Raw genomic sequence first — 19009 nt, forward strand, 5'->3', positions numbered from 1 at the left:
TATGAGGCAGAAACCAGGCACTGTATTGTGCGCATACTATGTATGCGAGAACATCCATGGTCTGGTAGGTCCTCCAAAGGGCTGGACAGATTGGGAGGAGGAAGTAAGTAAAAAAACTTCTTAAAATTTGAACTCGTATTTTAATTAGTCGAAATTAATTATCCCCTTTTTCCATAGGTCGGGGAGATGGGCGATAAACTCATACCGGAGGAAAAGATTATGGCGATTCAAGAACAATTCTCCGGATTTATTGTTGAGCAAGTCCTCGATCCAAAAGGCGAATTCTACTATGATGGAATATCTAATATTGACAATCACAGCAAATATGACAATATACGCGTATATATGTAATTAAGAACGAATATAACTATGTAAATATATATGTGACTCATAGGTATTAAATTTCTATTTATGAGTATGTATGTATGTATTAAATTTCCAAAAGGCGAATTCTACTATGTAATTAAGAACGAATATACCTATGCAAATATGATGGAGTATGTATGTATTATATATATAAGCACTCCAATAATATATATGTTTATATATATATTTATATAATATTGGTCCTAGACATTTTCATATGTAAAGGAATTCACATGTATAGATATGTGTATACATATATATATAAGTGAATTAATTTATATATGAAAACTATCTAGGACAAATATTATATAAGTAACTATATATATATATGTATATATTAGTGGAGATCATACACACTGAATTCCAATACATAAGTTTAATTGAAATACAAAAGTATAATTGAAATAGAAAAAGAATTGAGAAAAGAAAAACATGAAAAAAAAAGAGACCTTTTGTCCCGGTTGGTAACACCAACCGGGACAAAAGGGTGCGCCAGCCACGTGGGCGCTGGCTGCACCTTTTGTCCCGGTTGGTGTTACCAACCGGGACAAAAGGTCCTCTTTTGTCCCGGTTGCCACACCCGGGACAAAAGGGCACCCCCCCTTTTGTCCCGGACAGGCGTTCCCGGTTGGGAAACCGGGACAACAGCGGTTTCCCAACCGGGACAAATCAACATTTTTGTAGTAGTGAACCCTTCTAACTGCCCTGCAACTTTGGTTGCTGTTCTGCCTCAACCTCCAGCTACTCTGCTCCTATGGCCTCTAATGAATACTAAACAATCAATTTTGGCTCCAGTAAAATATTTCGGTTTTTCTTGTCTACTGGAACCTACTCCGACAACCTCTTGGTGTCTCATGGTGCTATATGTTTTCCTTGAAAAAAACACAAAAATGATACAAAGTTGCCACGCAATTTGAAACAAAATTGCCTTAAACAAAACAACTAGGCAGAAAAAAATTGGAGAATAGAGAGTAGTCACCGTGATTTCCCAGCAGGGGGAAGTGGTGCCGTGCCGGGCGCTGCCCTCATCGGGGAGTTGGCGCCTCCCCCACGACTCGACGCCCTTGTTCGCGGGCGATCCGCGACTTCATTCGCTGCGTCATCATCGGATCCTGGGTCCGCGGAGGTGGAGGAGGTAGTCGGCCTGGGACCCCGCATCGCAAGCGCCTTCCTCCCTTGACGCAAGCCGCCGGTGCCGCCGCGGCTAGCACCTCCCGGCGGGGGCTCCTCTCCAGCGCCGCTGGCGGATGTTCCCGCCATGCCGCCTCTGCCGCTACTCCTCGCAGCCGCCTCCGCCGTTGCTCCCCGCTAGACATCCACCCGAGCAGGGGCCTCTGCAAACCCCCGTCGGGTCCTCCCGCCGGTCCACCAACCTTCGCCGGCAGCACCTCCGCGCGGAGCGGCGGCGGTTTGCCCGTAGGAGCAGGGCGATGCGGGATGAGGAAACAACTCTGGATCCATATTTGGAATGGGGGGAGGGGATGTCGGGGCGAGTTGATGGACCGGTTTGGACGGGCCTGCTGGGCTGGGCGGTCGCGCGCTCGCCGCGGGGCGCGACCAGTCGTTCCTTAGTTTTTTGCTAGCCAATAATTAAGCAAGGGCGCAGCAAATAAATGCGGAACAGGGCGCGCGGGCGACGAGCTGGACGCCCATTGCATGCTCCGCGGCTTTCCGTACGTCCACCGGGTGCATGGAAGCTCCGATAGATCCGCCGGGCCCCAGGGCCCGCCAATGCAAGCTGCCGCGGCAGCAGCAGTTAATTTGGGCCTCCTGCTGGCCGCCATTGAACCGGAAAAGGGGCCGGGGCGGGCCGGCAATCCGTGATGATCAGGAGACGGGGCGGCGGCGTACGTAATGAATGACAGGCAGAGGTGGCCGGGCGACGATCCATCATGATCTAATTCCGAGAGCAGATCGATCGGCAAAAGGAACCCGGGAGGCATGCATGGTGAGATGAGTAGCATTCATGCATGTGTGGCGCATGTGGTGGATTGGATCATGGCTCGGCGGGGACCAAAACCAACAGGGCACGGATCGGAGGGAAGAGGATCACGCCGGATGGAGAGGCGATCTCGATCGAGAGGAGCATATATGTTGGCGTGTAGGTGTGCGCGGCCACAAAGAGCGGCACATGCACATGGAGTATGCTCCTTGTCAAGCTATCTTCTTCTTTCTTCCTTCCTTTCTCCATCATCATCCATTGTTGTTTGTACTGCTCCCTCCCTTCAAAATTACATATTGTATTACAAATTGTTTTAACTATTATGTATCATAAATCAAACTTCTCTAAATTTTTTGGTCAAGTTTATATTAACTACTTCCGTTGAATTATCGTGAAAATATCTTCACACTGCATTTATTAAGTTGGTATATGCTATTATAGTTTTCTGTAAAATTGTCAACAACTAGAGAAATTCGGCACTATAATTTGAGACAGAGCTAGGGAGGTTACATTGCACCAATAATAAAAGGAAACTGTGAACCGCACAGCGGCGTTACATTTCCAGGTGCATAGAGATACACGATGAACACACTCTATACACACAACAGTACCGGTATGGATGCAAGCGGGGCGGGTGGCGGCTGCCCGCCCCACGTCCGCAGGCACCACAAGCTGTGACGCGGGCACTTGCGGCAGCCCGCATAGCGCCGTAGGTTTTTTGCGGATTTTGCGGCAGCCCGTGTCAGGAGCAGATAAGACCGCCCAGGTGAGGTGCCCACGCCAGAATTTTTTTCGAAGGGGCTGGATCCCACTCATAAAGAGAACCAGGCTCTTACAGAAAGCACCCTAGAAAACGAGCCCATCGGTACCGGCTCCAACAGCAGCTGGTACCTTTGGCCTTGGACCAACCTAGTGGAGGACAATTGGCACCGGGTGGTGGTTCCAACCGGTGCCAATGCGTCAGCATAGGCACCGGTTTGAACCACCACCCGGTACCAAATGAAGGCGGCGCTATAGGCACCGGTTGATGGTAATAACCGGTTCCTATGGTGATGAAACGTGGCAGCTGCCAGGAGCTCGGGCCTAAGGCACCGGTTGGTGCTTTGCCCAGTGCTATTGAAGAACATTTAGCACCGGGTCATTGAAACTAACCGGTGCCTTTGTCACGAGCCTATAAATACCCCAGCCCCTCCCCCCTCAAGCTGACATGAACTCACTGTTCATGACAGCTGAGTGAGGTGAGGGGGAGGAGTTTTTGCTTTTTAAAAAAAAGGTTAGTTATTTTTCTTTATAACTTAGCAATTAAATTTTAGAAACAGTTATTACTTGATTTAGTTTATACATGTGATAATTATTTTTATTTGTAGCATCTTATTGTAGTTATATGTGTTATCAATTTATTTGATATTTGAATACTATCAAATTATTGTATTTATATGTTTTATTAATTTATTTGATAAGTGAATAGTATCTATTTATTATAGTTATATGCATTATCAATTATATAAATGTATTGTTATAAATTGGTAGTATGAATGAACTATTTGTAAAGTATAATGATGTATATAAATGTATTGTGGACCCAGATGAGTCGGCAATGGATGTACATGGCCGACCGGCGTTCAAAGGAGTTCATGGATGGTGTGCATGAATTCATAGAAGCGGCCGAAAAACACAAGTATGGCGGTTTCGTTCGTTGTCTATGCAAATTCTGTAAGAATGAGAAGGATTATTCATCATTAAGAACCATCCATAGTCACTTGTTCAATAGTGGTTTCATGCCGAACTACTATGTTTGGACCAAGCATGGCGAAAGAGGAATTGTGCTGGATAATAATGTAGAAGAAGAGGACAGGATTCCTGACTTTGCAGCCAATTATAATTCCTTTTTCAATGACACTGCAATGGTGAGCCCGAAGAAGATACTGAAGGATACGTTGTAGAAGATGATCTTGGTCAGATGCTGCGCGAAGCTGAGGAAGGTTGCGAAACTGGAAAAGGAATCGTGAGATCTGAAGCGTATGTTGGAGGACTACAGAACATTGTTGTACCCTGATTGCAAACAAGACCAAAAGAAGTTGGGTACCACATTGGAATTATTGCAATGGAAGGCATCAAATGGTTTGTCTGACAAGGGATTCGAGGAGTTGTTGAAACTTATAAAAAACTTACTCCCTGAGGGTAACACCTTGCCGGAGACAACATATGAGGCAAAAAAAGTTGTTTGTCCTTTAGGATTAGAGGCATAGAAGATACATGCTTGTCCTAATGACTGCATCCTATATCAAGGTGAGTATGAAAATTTGGATTTATGCCCTGTATGCAACGCATGCCGGTATAAGATCCCTCGAGATGATCCAGGCGACGTTGAGGGGATACGTGTCAAGAAGAGGGTGCCTGCCAAGGTGATGTGGTATTTTCCTCTAATACCACGTCTGAAACGTTTGTTCATGAACAAAACGAATGCTAAATTGTTGCGATGGCACAAAGAAGAACGTAAGCAAGACAATATGTTGAGACACCCCGCTGATGGGTCGCAGTGGAGAAAAGTAGACAGAACATTCCCAACATTTGCAAATAATGCGAGGAATATAAGATTCGGCTTAAGTACGAATGGCATGAATTCTTTCGGTGAGCAGAGCAGTGGCCATAGTACCTGGCCTGTGACACTCTGTATATACAACCTTCCTCCCTGGTTGTGTATGAAGCGGAAATTCATTATGATGCCGGTGCTTATCCCCGGCCCGAAGCAACCCGGTAATGATATAGATGTGTATCTGAAACCATTGATTGAGGATCTTCTATTGTTGTGGAAAGAGGAGGGTGTTCGTATGTGGGATGGGCACGCAGAGGATCATTTTAACCTTCGTGCATTGCTTTTCGTAACCACCAACGATTGGCCAGCACTAAGTAACCTCTCTGGACAATCCAATAAGGGTTATAGGGCATGCACCCATTGTTTAGAAGAAACCAACAGCATGCACCTCAAGCACTGTAGGAAGATCATGTATATGGGTCATCGTCGATTTCTTCCGATCAAGCACCCATTAAGGAGGAGGCATGCTCACTACGATGGAAAGGCAGATCATCGTACCAAGCCTAAGCACCGTTGTGGGAAAATGGTGTTTGAAATGGTCAAAGATATAAAAGTAGTATTCGGAAAAGGACCCAGCAGTAAATCAGTGCAGAGTGATGACGGACGTGCACCTATGTGGAAGAAGAAAAAGAGTATTTTTTGGGAGTTACCTTATTGGGAAGTCTTAGACGTCCGCCACGCAATTGATGTGATGCACCTAATAAAAAATCTTTGTGTGAACCTTCTAGGTTTCCTTGGTGTCTACGGTAAGGCAAAGGATACATTGGAAGCGCGGCAAGATCTTCAACGTATGAAACAACGGGCCGCCCTACATCCAGAAAAAAGGGATAAATGACATCATTATCTAGGTCCTGCGTGCTACACTCTTAGTAAGAAAGAGAAGCAAAGTATGTTTGACTGTTTGAACAGTATCAAGGTCCCATCAGGCTACTCTTCGAATATAAGAGACTAACTGAATTAGCACACGTAAAGTCACATGACTGTTACGTGTTGATGACGCAATTGATTAGGCAATTAATAAAATTATTGAATATTTAACAAATTTATTACGCAATTATCAAATTTTTTATGCAATTATCTAATTTATTAGGTAATTAATAGAACTATTGGGCATTTAACAAATTTATTAGGCAATTATCAGACTTTTTATGCAATTATCTTATTTATTTGGAAATTAATGAAGTTATTGGACACTTAACAAATTTATTAGGCAATTATCAGACTTTTATGCAATTATCTTATTTATTTGGCAATTAATGAAATTATTGGGCCTTTAACAAATTTATTAGGCAATTATCAGTTTTTTATGCAATTATCTTATTTATTTGTCAATTAATGAAATTATTGGGAATTTAACAAATTTATTAGGCAATTATCAGTTTTTATGCAATTATTTGATTAAGCAATTAATAGAATTATTGGGCATTTGACAAATCTGATGAATAACCTATTGGTACCGGTTGAAATATTCAACCGGTACCAAAGACCCCGTTCAAAAAAGGGTGGGCGCGGGTGTCGAACACGGGCTGTGGCACACATTACATTTCGGGTTACCACTGGGATACTCGGTGAATTCAATCCTTTTGGCGGCAAAATAGCTAAAATACAGAGGGTTCAGAAGCCTTAGGTACCGGTTTTAGCTTTTCAACCGGTGCCTTAGGCCTTTTTCATTTCCCGCCCGTTGGAGTCTTAAGGTACGGGTGCGTTTATAACCGGTACCTATGTGGTGCCTAAGGTACTGGTTGGAACTTCAACCGGTGCCTTAGGCCCTCTTAGGCACCGGTTGAGTTTATCACCTGGTACCGAAGCCTTGTGTTATATATATTGGCGTGACCCTTCTCTTCTTCCTCCACACTCTGCCGATCGTCCTCCGCTGCCCTTCGATCCCCGCCCGACCCGCGTCTTCGGTGCGCCGTCGCTGCCCCATCCCCTTCCCGCCGCCACCTCGATCCGGCTCTTCCACGGCCGCCTCGACGCCGGCCCCCTCCACCGCGCCGCCGACGTCGACGGCGCCACCTCCTCGTCGATGCCGCCACCCCGTGCCCTGCACACGGTCGCCGCCGCGTCCCCTACACGCCGGCGCCACCGCCTCGACGCCGCGGCCCCCTCCCCTGCGCCTCCGACTCGACCGCCGCCAACCCGTCGCCGCCGTCGACGTAGGTGACATGGCCGCCGACGCTGCGCCCCTTTTTCATTTTTTTATAATTTTATACTATTACAATGTATAATGTATAATGATTTTCATGTATAATTTTATAGACAGTAAATTAATGTTTTTCTTTTATGCAAAATTAGAGAGAATTTAGAGCGAATTTAGTGACATAATATTTTTTTATTACAATGTATAATTTAAGATAATTTTAGATAATTTTAGTGAATTTTCATGTATAACTTTTAGATGTGTAATTTAGATCGTCCTCCGCCGCCCCTCCGGTAATGACAACGCATGTCAATTTTATTACTTTTTCTTCACATGTGTAATTTAGATGTACTTGTATTCAAAGGCTTCAATTTACAAAGTACTTATTATTTTATTTTGTAATTCTTGATTACATGTATTGCATGTGTAATTTATTACTTTATCTTTACATGTGTAATTTAGATGTACTTGTATTGCATGTTAATTTATTTATATACATTAGTTAGAGAATTTAGTTAGAGAAGGAAATGGAGAGAATTTAGTTAGAGAGAATGTAGTCATTATTTTTTTTGCCATTATTTGATATTATCTAGAATTTAGTTATTTCATATATAGAAGGAAATGAAGAGAATTTAGAGAGAGAATTGTGTCATTTAAAGATTTTATTTAATCATGTATTTAATGGTTAAACGACGACGACATGTATTTCACTGTATAATGTAATGACGACGACGAGTAATGACGAGTAACGACGACGAGTAATGACGTTCGTATTCGCTCCCTAACTCACTCACGCATTCGCCGTCCCTCGACCCTCGACCCCGACTCTCAACCCCGTCCCTCGACTCTCGACCTCGACCCTCAACCCAAGACCTCGACCCTCAACCCTCAACCCCGGTTCCTCGACCCCGTTCCACGACACACACACACATTCCCACTAACACACACAGACACACACACACACACATACACACACTGTCTAATACACTCTAACACACACACACACACCCTTTCTAGATTTTTCTTGCAAATAAGTCCCTAGAATCTTGTTTTAACCATATCTTTCACATTTTGACTCTGATTTTAGCGATTCTTGCGCTCACGCGATCCTTGCATCGTTCATCGTGCATGTTACTCATCTATTTATCATGTAACTCGTGTATTTCTGTAACTCATGGACACATACTCTAACACATTTTTACGGTTTCAGTTAAGGATGGACCCCTTCCGTGATGACGAGGTCGCCAAGCAATACATGTTGGACGCAATAAACGAAGATACGAGGGCCAACACCACCCAACCAATCGCTGAAGAAGATGCTCGGACAGCTGATTCGTTCCTGAATATGTCGGGAGATGCCGATGAAGAAGATGATGACTTTGTGCCGCCGCCCAATCAACATCAGCATGTTCCAGTACGAATCTTAAAACTATATGCATGGTGACTTCAGTAGATTAGTTTTGCGATTAACATATCTTTTTTGTAATTTAGTCGACCTCCGCATCGACTTCGTTGAGCCAGTCAAAAGGGAGACGCCGGCCAACCAAGAAAATGGAGGGAAGACAGGTCATCACAGAAGTAGACGCAGAGGGCTGTCCAAGTGCTCCAGAGGCTGCTAGCACAAAATTTGTCAACCAATGTGGGGTTATTGTTCGGTCAAGAATTCCGATCACCACAAGACTATGGAAAACGAGCAAATCCGAAGAACAGCAACACGCCGTGCCTACACATCAGAAGGAAATGATATGGGTAGAACTCAAGGATATGTTCACTCTTCCTGAAGGAGTTGACCAAGAACTTGTGAAGAAATGTGCCTTGAAAAAGATGGCCCTTGCCTTTGCAACTTTCAAGAAGAAGTTGTACATCAATTACATCAAGAAGGATCAGGAGCCGAACTGGGACGATCTTCCTCAAGTTAAACCATACTGGGAGGAGTTCAAACAATACAAACTATCAGAGGAAGCCCAAGAAAAATCCGAACAGGCCAAGGTGAATGCAGCAAATAAGAAGTACAGCCACCACCTTGGGGCTGCCGGGTACAAGAAGTCAATAAAAAATGGCAGAAGATGGAGCAGGACCTTATGGATAGAGCCATCAGGGCGACGACTTGGGATTGGCCGGATATATCCAAGTGGTGGTTATTTGCTAATGGCGTGACACTAAACCAGTTGGATGGAAATTTGGTCGTGCCCGAGCATATGCAAGAAGTGTTCCGCGATCTAGTCGCTGCAATAGATGAGACCCAACAAGAAACATTCCATCCTCAAAGGGAGAATGATGAGCTGACAAGGGCATTAAAGAATCCGGAACACCCTGGACGAGCCCGCGGGATCGGCGTGGTCCCATGGAAAGTTGCTTGGGCCGGGATTCCTCTTACAAGACTCACCGAAAGAGCAAAGCCGAACAGGAAGAGAAACTTCGTGCCATGCAAGAAGAGATGACAAGGAAGGTTGCGTCCTTGGAATCTCAGATGGACGCCAGGGTCAATAAGGCAGTGCAGCTAGCTATGAGCTAAAGGGGCACTGCTGGGTCGCACCCAGATGTTGTGATAAGCCCGGTCTCTCAGCGACGCAGCAGCTGTGCATCCATAGCGGCGCCCGACGTACAAGCGGGACAACAACCCCAGATTGAGCCAACGGCGGTAGATGACCAGAGGTATCTAGTGGACGATGTCACCATGCCGACACCGTGCGAGCTTCATGTGCGAGCAAGAAATATATCCATTCATGTCGCATACGGGTCAGCCCTGCCCCTGAATCCTTCTACTAAAATTCATGGAAGGCCGATACCCCCTGGCTACACCTCCGTCACAGTCGAGCAGATAGTTGGAAACAATGAGGATCTTGAGCTCGACTTCATTGGAGGGGATGGAGAGAAGACATTGGGAGACACATTGCACGGGGTCGTTCTTGTGGTAAGGACACGGCTTCTTAAGCATGTCGTCGAACTGGCCACCACCGCCTCGAGGGGGGCCTCGAGGTCCCTTGCGGTCTGGGGCAGCTGCAAAGGCCTCCTCGGAGTCCCCTGCCTGTCTTGACCCGCGCTGGCTTGGTGGGACCGGCTTCTTTCCCTTCTTCCCCCGCTTCAGTTTCTTGGCGGGGGCATTGGGTTTGACGCTGCCGCCCTCCGCGGGCGCATCGTCTTTGCGCTTGCTCGATTTGTCGTCGAAGATGGCACCAACCGCTTCCTCGCCGGTGGCGTAGTTGGTGGCAGCGTCGAACAACTCATTGGTGTTAACGGGTCGGCTTCTCGCAAGCTCAAGCACCAAGTTCCTGCATGTCGTACCCTCGAGGAAAGCGTTAATGACCTCGACGTGGGTGACGCTGGGGAGCTCGGTGCACTACTTGGAGAAGCGTCGCACGTAGTCACGCAGGGACTCGCGGGGCTTTTGGCGACACCCTTTGAGGTCCCAAGAGTTCCCAGGGCGAACATACGTGCCCTGGAAATTGCCCACGAAGATGTGGACCAAATTGACCCAGTTGTGGATCTGATCCGCAGGCAGGTGCTCGAGCCACGTTCGTGTGGCGTCAGCAAGATGGAGAGGAAGGTTGCGGATGATGGCCGCGTCCTCCGTCGCGCCGCCTAGCTGGCATGCTAGGCGGTAGTCGTTAAGCCAGACTGCAGGATCAGTCTCGCCCGAGTATTTGACGAGGGTGTTGGGTTGTCGGAAGCGCGGGGGAAAAGGCGCGGTTCGAATCTCCCGGCTGAACACCCGGGTGCCCGGAGGCTCTGGTGACTCACCCCTGTCGTGCTCGGGGTCGAAGCGTCCACCCCGTCGAGGGGTGTACCTCCTGCCGTTGATGACGTTGCGGGCGTCGCCGTCGCCAGCGTGCCCGCGAGTGTCACGGATTCGCTCCCTTACGGGAACTCTCCCGATGCGCTCGTGCACCGAGGGTGTCCTCGCGCCGGGCGCTACGGCTGCTTTGCCCTTCGCCGCTGGGGGCGTGTGCACGGAGACCTCTCGGTCCTGGTGCGCAGTCCCATCACACTGCTCCGGGGCCTTCGAGCGCATGCAAGACGCAGAACTCTCGGCCTGCTGCACGGCAGCTTGCTCGATGAGCTCCTGTGCCTCGCGGCGCAGGTTGCGGCCCGAAGGTGTCGATGGCTCGGGCATAGCTTGGAGTAGGTAAGCCGCAGCGACGAGCTTCTTGCCCGCCGTCTTCAGTTTCGGAGATTTGTCGACGTTGTCGTCGGCCAGGATGCGCTCCCGGGCAACACGTCCCGCCGCCTGGGCGTGTGCACCAGGCACGGCACGCTGCTGCTCGAGTGCGGCGCGTAGCTCCTGGGTTTGTTGACGCTGCTCATCGAGCTTGGCTTGAAGCTCTTTGAGCTACGCCAGCTGGGCCTGTCGCGCCGCCGAGCTTGATGAGGAAGGCGCTGCAGGCGGGTTCGCTGGTTGCTTCGCCCGCGCGTCCGCCCCGGCTTCCCCGTCGTTGCCTGGGGCATTGTCATTTTGTTCGTCCGCAAGGTCCACCATGAAGCACTCCCGGGAAGGATCGAAATCCCCCTCGCTGGAGTCTTCGGAGCAGGTGAGGCAGTAGGCCGTCGCCAGCTGGAACGCGCGGAGAGCGTCGGGGTCGCGGGCCCCGGAGTAGTCCTCGGCCTCCTCGGCTACGAAGTTGGTCATGAAGAAGTCGATGTCGTCGGCGATCGAGCTCGCCGTCTCGGGGTAGGATTCGTCAGGAGATGACGCGATGGGGCTGCGAATCGACCGAAGATGATAACCCGGCAGATCCCCACGCTCGATGAAGTCAGCGACGGTTGACGAGGCGTGGGCGGCAGCGTTGCGCATTCCGAAGGGGAAGGGCGACGCCGAAGTCGAGTCCCCCCTGGGAGGCACTAGTGTTGTCGCAGGCGATGGTGCCGGCGCAGATGACGCCGAGGCACGCGATGGCGAAACGGTTGCCCCATTGGTCGTGATGCTGAGTTGCGACACGCCAGCCTCGACCCACGTGGGGGAGCTGTGGCGTGCCGCACGACGCCGCTCCGCGCGTGCTTGTCGCGAACGCTGACCCGAGCGCCTGTTGCGCCGGGCTGGCGAAGTCGGAGTGATGAGGTTGCGTTCGGAGGAGAGGAGCTGCATGAGGTAACCGTTGCCGGTTGTCCTGAACTCGAGACTCCCGAACGAGATCGCGCGTCCCGCTGGAAACGGATCCGAAACACCCATAGGGTATGGGTTCGATCTGCTCGCCATTCCTGGAGATCAAGTGGGAAAAAGAGAAAAAGTCACGCAGCGCCCCTACCTGGCGCGCCAACTGTCGGCGTTCCGACCCGTGGGGGCCTGAATCCCAACTAGTAAATGCTGCGTGTTTCCTCGTCCCAGATGATGATGCAAGAGGCAATCACAGTAACACACGGTTTTATCCTGGTTCCGGCCGCGGGGCCGTACGTCCAGCAAAGGGGGTGTGCGAGGGCACTGTATTATCTTGCACCCGAAGTGCTCGTAGTAGGGGTTACAAGCGAGGCGAGAGAGGGAGAGAAGCTCCCAAGTCTCTGCTAGAGGTGGAGTTGGTTGAGATGAGTGCTCAGTCGTGCTGAGAATCCTCTGAGGGGGAGTTCAGAGAATTTACTTCCAACCTTTGATTGGAGAGAGTCGATCCGCCTGCGCAAAAGGAAGCCCACCCCCTCCTTTTATAGTTGTAAGGAGGGGCGGCGTACATGAGTTTAGGGGCGCGGAAGTCGTCGTTTTCCCCTGAATCGCGGGTATAGTGGTCGAACACTGTAGAAAGTGTACTGTGGGAAGGCGGCGTGCGTCGCTGTCGTCCTGGGCTCCGTCCTTGGCCCTGCGAAGATTGTGCCAGTCGTCCCGCAGAGTCCCAGCGGTAGTAATGGCGTGGGACGGTCCCGGACCCCCTGGTCGGGGTGCGAGCGTGCGCACTAGAAGGTCCGGGGGCGCGTGGAAGTCCCGGACCCCACAAGAGAGAGGTCCGGGGCCCTGCCCACGCATGCAGAGTGCCCCTCTCGGGAGGACACGTGCCATCGCCAGACCCCTTCCCCTGCGGGAGGTGAGTTCGGATGGTTGATGTCGGCGGAACAGTAACGGGGGCGGCGCCAACTTGTCTTGTACCGCGTTGAATGCTCCACAGGGCTGCTACAGCGGCTGGGGTGGCAGAGCGGTGACCGGGGTCAGTGGACGGGACGCCGGTCACATCCACTGCGAGAGTGGCAGTCTGACGCCGCCCGTCCTTTGAGCCGTGGCGGAGTAGCTGGTCTTTAATGCCTTTGTACGGCGGTCGGTTGGGCGGCGGGGCCATTTGTCCCTTGTGCCGAGAGATGGCCTCGAGCGAGGCGGAGATTAGCCACCCGCTCGAGGGCAGGTCCGCTGCCCTCGAGCGAGGCGGAAATGCGATTGCGCGGTCGAGGGTCCCGAGGGGAGCCCTCGAGCGAGGCGGAGATGAGTGACCCGCCCGAGGGTAGATCCGCTACCCTCGAGCGGGGCGGAGTTTGTTCGGTGGGCCTGAGAGGGGCCCTCGAGCGAGGCGGAGATTGGCCACCTGCCCGAGGGGATGTGGCTGGGCCACATGCTGGACTTCTTTGAGTCCTTTCCTTTCCTCTGAGGGAGAAATAGGCCGTGGGCCTTCGTGGGCCCAGTTGCCTTAACATATGTTTGTGTTTTTGAAAGTGGTTTTAGTACTCCAATTAGGGTGTCCCTAATTGTGGCACCCGACACTGTGTATGTCCTTTTTTATCTTTTAATCACAAGCAGTGCTTTATTAGATGTTTACATCTTATGAACTTTGTAGCAGGAATATATGTTTATTGTAGCAGTCAGGTTATAACTTGAGTGCCAATGCTTTAAGACGAGCATGTGATTGCAAACAACACTAGTTATAGTAATGCTGTTGAAAAGCACTACATCACCTGTAAAGTTTATGTTAGGTTCAGAGTTTCATCTAAGATCTAAAACAAATGTGAAAAAGCTTGACCTTTGTTTTGTTAAGTTGAAAGACAGCAGCCTAATAGAATAGAAATAAATAACCTACCAAACAAATCAAATAAAATCTAGGAAACAAAGGAAACTGAAGTCGCAAATCATCAAAAGTATGACACTAGGAAGCATAATAGCCAAATTAAATATAATTTTCATTAAACAGCAAGAAGCGAATAACCTTTTCATGAATAAGAAGTACAGTATTCACAGCAGCCCGTAAGTAGTCTGAGACAGGTTCTTCAACATAATGAATTTCCACGGTGTATCCTTTACCCTGTAGAGACAAATCTTTCTTTACTGAAACCGCGTCGCGGTCCTGGCCAGGGAGATGGGCCACGTAGGCCGGAAAATATCGGCCGTCGGATCGCGATCTGATGGTCAGAAATAGATAGAGACGTAAATTTTGCAAAAAAAAACCCGAGTTTTATTAAAATGAACACAGAGTCCATCAATTTAACAGAAAATCCCTCGGACTTTGTGGAGCCTTACTTTAAAAAAAAACCCTGAACTTTTAGTAACCGTGCCGTACTCCGTGAATTTTGTAAAAAAACACTGGACTTTGTTAAAATGATTCTGAAGTCCATCAATTTTATGAAAAAACCCTTAAACTTTTCAGTAATCGACCGATACTCCGACGACGCCAAATTTACCAAATAACCCCCGCAGTCTACCAATTTTACGAAAATCCCCCTGGACTTTTTGCAATTCAATTTCTTAAAATAAACCTGAACTGGAGGGCATATTTCTGCGCGGCAACGCCGCAATGTTCTAGTTATGTCTTTATTAATAAAAGGGTTCACATTCTCCTATGTGTATCTCATCTCAAAAGGAGAACATACTTCAACAGAAAGTATAGCAGGTTCTGGGTTGGGCAAATCATCAGAAGACCCGAGCAAGGAATTCTTCCGCCTGTGTGTGAAATCAAATACAAAGATCAGGATCACACTAACTTGTTAGCAGAAAAGGAGTGTGTCGCTGCATGTGATGGACATAAACGATGTTTCAACACCAGTCACCGATGCATCAGAGTTACAATTGGATGCAATTGATAAATAGGATTCTCGGTGGATTCACCATGGCAAGAACTTTATCTTTTTCATTAAAACAAACAAACAGTGAACAAGCCACATTGCATGAGATTCCTACTGATACCAGTACGCTTATTTATGCCATGTATCCTGGATCCACAGATTGCGTATAGCTTAGTTCCATGGGAATTATTGAGGAAAAACTTACGATTATCAACAACTTGGATAAGCAATTTGCTCGTTTCACTTGGCAGGTTATACGCAAAAACAACAACATCCAGCCAGGAAGAAATGAAAATTCTTGATAAGGATTGACCTAATGTTGAAGAAAGTTGACATTGATCTTGCTTCGATTGTTGCAGAGGAGATGATCAGACGCAGCTCGGGCCGGCGACGCTGAATCTGATTTATCCATGTAAACATACAGCCATTGTGGGAAATAAAAATATTATTTCCATACATTAAGAGAAAGCCAACTCTGTATTCAAGAGATGCTAACCTTTTTCAGGAGTCCCAGCAACATGTCGGTTGAGATGGATCTTTCATGAGCTTCATCCACCATAATTACACTAATAGAACAGAAAAATGTGGATCAATATGAGAACAAAGAGAGTTGGCATGGAACCCTCCAAGGCAACAAAGTAGATAATGCCTTGTTTCACAAATATAAGTTCATCTAGGTTTGTTCTAAGTCAAACAATTTTAACTCTGACCATCTATATATAAAATTTTATATAAATTGGCATTAATATAAAAATTACTTTTATAATTATAACTCTTGTCATTTGAGATAACATATTTTTATACATACTGCTAGTCAGACTTTAAAAAATGACTTAGGAATAACCTCGATGGACTTAAATTTGTGAAGTAATTATTAATGGATTTTCTCCCAATAGAAAATTAATTTTACTCCCTCCATCCACTTTTGATAGCTATATTTCAAAAACTCAAATGTTCAAAAATGATAGCTATATTTGCAATTGGCATGGGCTATGTCAATAAATAGCACTAGTAACGAGGAGTTCCCAGTTAAAATATTGGAGGACCAACAAAAAAATCTGTGTTGCATTTATTATATGATAAGTAAGGTTATTTTTCTTGGTCATTGTGTCAAGGTGAAATATAGCTATCAAAAGTGGATGGAGGGTGTACACCATTATGAGCCAGCCAATATATATTTAGGGCATCAAAGAGAGTCACGTGTACAATTAGATCAGACATGGTTGAGTAATGATCACAAAGACAGTAAGCTATTGAGGCTTCAAGCTTACAAACATACCTATATTTGGTAAGAAGAGGATCTTCCATCATTTCTCTAATCAATACCCCATCTGTGAGAAATTTTATCATGGTCATACCCTGGGAAACCAGGTGGGCATAAGCAGATTAATAGACAAGAACATCAATATATTTGAGTATTCTGCTTTGACACCCAAATTAGTACTCAAATCAAAAATCAAAACTGTAGGCATGTTAATGTGTTTCATATGCCGGCTTCATATAAACAAAACTAATGCAACGAGCAAAAATCAATGATACCGGATTTGTTTGATCTTCGAATCGGATTGTATAACCAACTTCTTCTCCAAGTTTCACGCCTACTTCTTCAGCTACCCTTGATGCAACCGTCTGTTCAAATTACTAGGATGAGTTGAAATAGCAATGTTACGAAGAAAAAAGGAAATGAGAAACTTCTGCATACATAACAGGAATACTATGTGATAACAGTGTGTCAGACTAGTTAAATTTGCAGTTAGCATCCATCATGCAAGTCAATCATAATATTCTTCAAATTGATTGCTCTAGAGTGGGTTCTAAGGAAACTAAGACCAGATGAATACATTTTCAGCATAGTAGTTCCCAGTGCTGAATCGGTAAGTAGAGTATTTCTTCAGTAGGCATCATGTTAACAGGATATACTCAAAAGTTGAAATACTATTCAGCAAATAATGTTCAAGGGGAAATAACTATAAGTAAAAGGTTCGGACATCGAATACTAAAATGTTTATCCAGACCATGGATGTTTGATGAGTAATTGCAGAATCAGGACATGGTAAACCGTAAACCTGATCACAAAAATTCTGCTCGGCAGGTATTCTTAGTGGAAGTGCCACACTAAGGCCCAAGTACAACACAGTTGGAAGTATTAGCCGCCAGAAGAATGTGCAAATGAGCAAGACTGGGGCATCAGAGGATAAAAGAAAAGTGCCTGGTTTTGAATAAATAGTTTGCACAAGCACAACTAAATGAAGCTTAAAAAGCACTTGATACCTGCACAGCCAATCGCCTGGGCTGAGTGCATCCAATAAGTCGACCACCATCAGCCCAACCAGCCTCCTTAAGGTACTGGTTTAAAGTACAATGAAGTTAGTGATGAAACATAGGAAGAAAGCCACAAATATATGCAGATTACTGTTGTGCTTCAGAGTTCTTGTTTCTCTCTGGTTCATGTTTGCTTCTTTTCCTGCCTTTTAGCTTATTTCTAATCCAGGTGAGTGTAAACTACCGTTCAAGTTCACTACAAGATATAGTTTTGATGTGGATATGTACAGTTCTTACGACTATGCACAGTTAGCACCTGGAATCTGAAGAAGCTTACTAGATTCAGAGTCAGCCGCTTTTTGACAACAATTTAGAAAACCACAGACATTATTACAACAACAGCAGATGCAGGCTCTCACCAACTGCAACAATGGTAGCTAGAACTAGAACAGATACAATGGTAGCTGGTAAACACTGCATGGGGGCATGAACCAAATGCAGAACCATATCACGCGGCGTATGCCAATCTCCCACACAAGATGTTTGGGAATTTGGAACAGAATTGTCACAAATATGTTGTGTAGACGTTGCTTGGACCTCATCACTTTAAACCACCCTAAGAATGTTCCCACATCGAGTAGCATTTGACGCTTGTGGGGTGAACCGGCTAACCTGCACCAGCTGTTCGACTGAACGCCTAGTGGGAAGGCGTATCACAAAAATGTTATCCAATTGTCCTACACACCCCGAGGCGTTCGATAAAAAATTAAAGACCACTCGCGAAAGCACCTGAGGGATCTGTGTGGACTTGCCGCTGCCTGTCTCGCCGACGACGATGGTGGTGGCGTATTTCATGAGAAATAATGAGAGGTTCCAATATTTGTATGATATGAGATATTGTTGGATCCCTGCGTATTTCATGCATTGTTTCTTCTCCTTCCTCCAAACAATAGCACGGAGTGAAGGCTTCAATGCTGTCCTGAAGCGCTATGTCAACCCAAAGAACTCGGTACTCAACTTTGTGCAGCAATATAAGAAGATACAACAAAGGATTTTCAGCAAGCAAGATTTGCAAGAGGCGATCTCAGCCACGAAGGTCCCACGCTACTTGACGAGACACCCTATGGAGCATCAGATGAAGAAAGCGTATACAAGGAGGTTGTTCAATGTGTTTCAACACGAGCTGCAGCTAAGTTCGAGCTATTATGTTGTTCGTGTTGAAGGAGATGACTTGATAGATGTTGTTCCGTACAGGCGTTGCCCCGATCTGTTGTATGGGACACGGACATTCAGGGTCACGTCGTCCAGGGTGGAGGGCTTGTATAGCTGCACTTGTTGCAAGTTTGAGAGAGATGGAGTGCTTTGCTACCACATATTGAAGGTTTTTGACGCCCTTGCAGTCCGCGAGGTGCCTGATCGGTACATTCTCCCTCGATGGTCAGTGAGCCAGTGGTTGATAGTGGGGTGGAAGTTGCCGCTAACGAGCCTCTTCAAGAAGCCCAGATTACAGACCACGGGAAGCATGTTATACGTTACAGTAGGATGTGCACAAATTTTAATAAGATTGTGAGATCTTTTATGGCTGATGACGAGGTGTATGGCATAGTATCAAAACAAGTGAGTGCCCTACAATCTAAGCTTGTTGCTTTGGGAAAAAGAAGAGCGTCAAGTGTTTTTCCGAGGCTGGAGTGTGAACAAGTTGATATTGAACAACCCGCTGTGCCAAGGCCACAGAACAAAT

The 19009-nt window shown here is 46.9% G+C and overlaps 1 protein-coding gene and 1 long non-coding RNA gene across 2 annotated transcripts; both read right to left on the bottom strand.

The window, feature by feature from the left end:
* Positions 1–14133: 14133 nt before the first annotated feature.
* On the bottom strand, positions 14134–15411 carry LOC120676416. Its single transcript, XR_005675825.1, has 3 exons — positions 15320–15411; positions 14815–14884; positions 14134–14249 (listed from the first exon to the last, which is right to left on the bottom strand). It is a non-coding gene; the product is annotated as an uncharacterized LOC120676416 (long non-coding RNA).
* Positions 15412–15487: 76 nt separating this feature from the next.
* On the bottom strand, positions 15488–18123 carry LOC120672909 (probable pre-mRNA-splicing factor ATP-dependent RNA helicase DEAH9). The gene is made up of 5 exons (XM_039953525.1): positions 18058–18123; positions 17278–17352; positions 16546–16635; positions 16286–16365; positions 15488–15572 (listed from the first exon to the last, which is right to left on the bottom strand). The coding sequence occupies exons 1-5, from the start codon at positions 18121–18123 to the stop codon at positions 15488–15490; spliced, it is 396 nt and encodes a 131-aa protein (XP_039809459.1).
* Positions 18124–19009: the final 886 nt, after the last annotated feature.

The sequence above is a fragment of the Panicum virgatum genome, chromosome 5N (assembly GCF_016808335.1).
Source record: "Panicum virgatum strain AP13 chromosome 5N, P.virgatum_v5, whole genome shotgun sequence".
Taxonomy (NCBI): Eukaryota; Viridiplantae; Streptophyta; class Magnoliopsida; order Poales; family Poaceae; genus Panicum; species Panicum virgatum.

What these genes read in the sequence shown, in the direction of transcription:
- LOC120672909 (XM_039953525.1), bottom strand. Translation starts at nt 18,123, where the DNA reads ATGAAATACGCCACCACCATCGTCGTCGGCGAGACAGGCAGCGGCAAG. An exon ending in TCGAAGATCAAACAAATCCG is followed by an intron (nt 16,366 to 16,545) that starts GTATCATTGATT and finishes CTGGTTTCCCAG; the next exon opens with GGTATGACCATGATAAAATT. An exon ending in CCTCTTCTTACCAAATATAG is followed by an intron (nt 15,573 to 16,285) that starts GTATGTTTGTAA and finishes CTGTTCTATTAG; the next exon opens with TGTAATTATGGTGGATGAAG.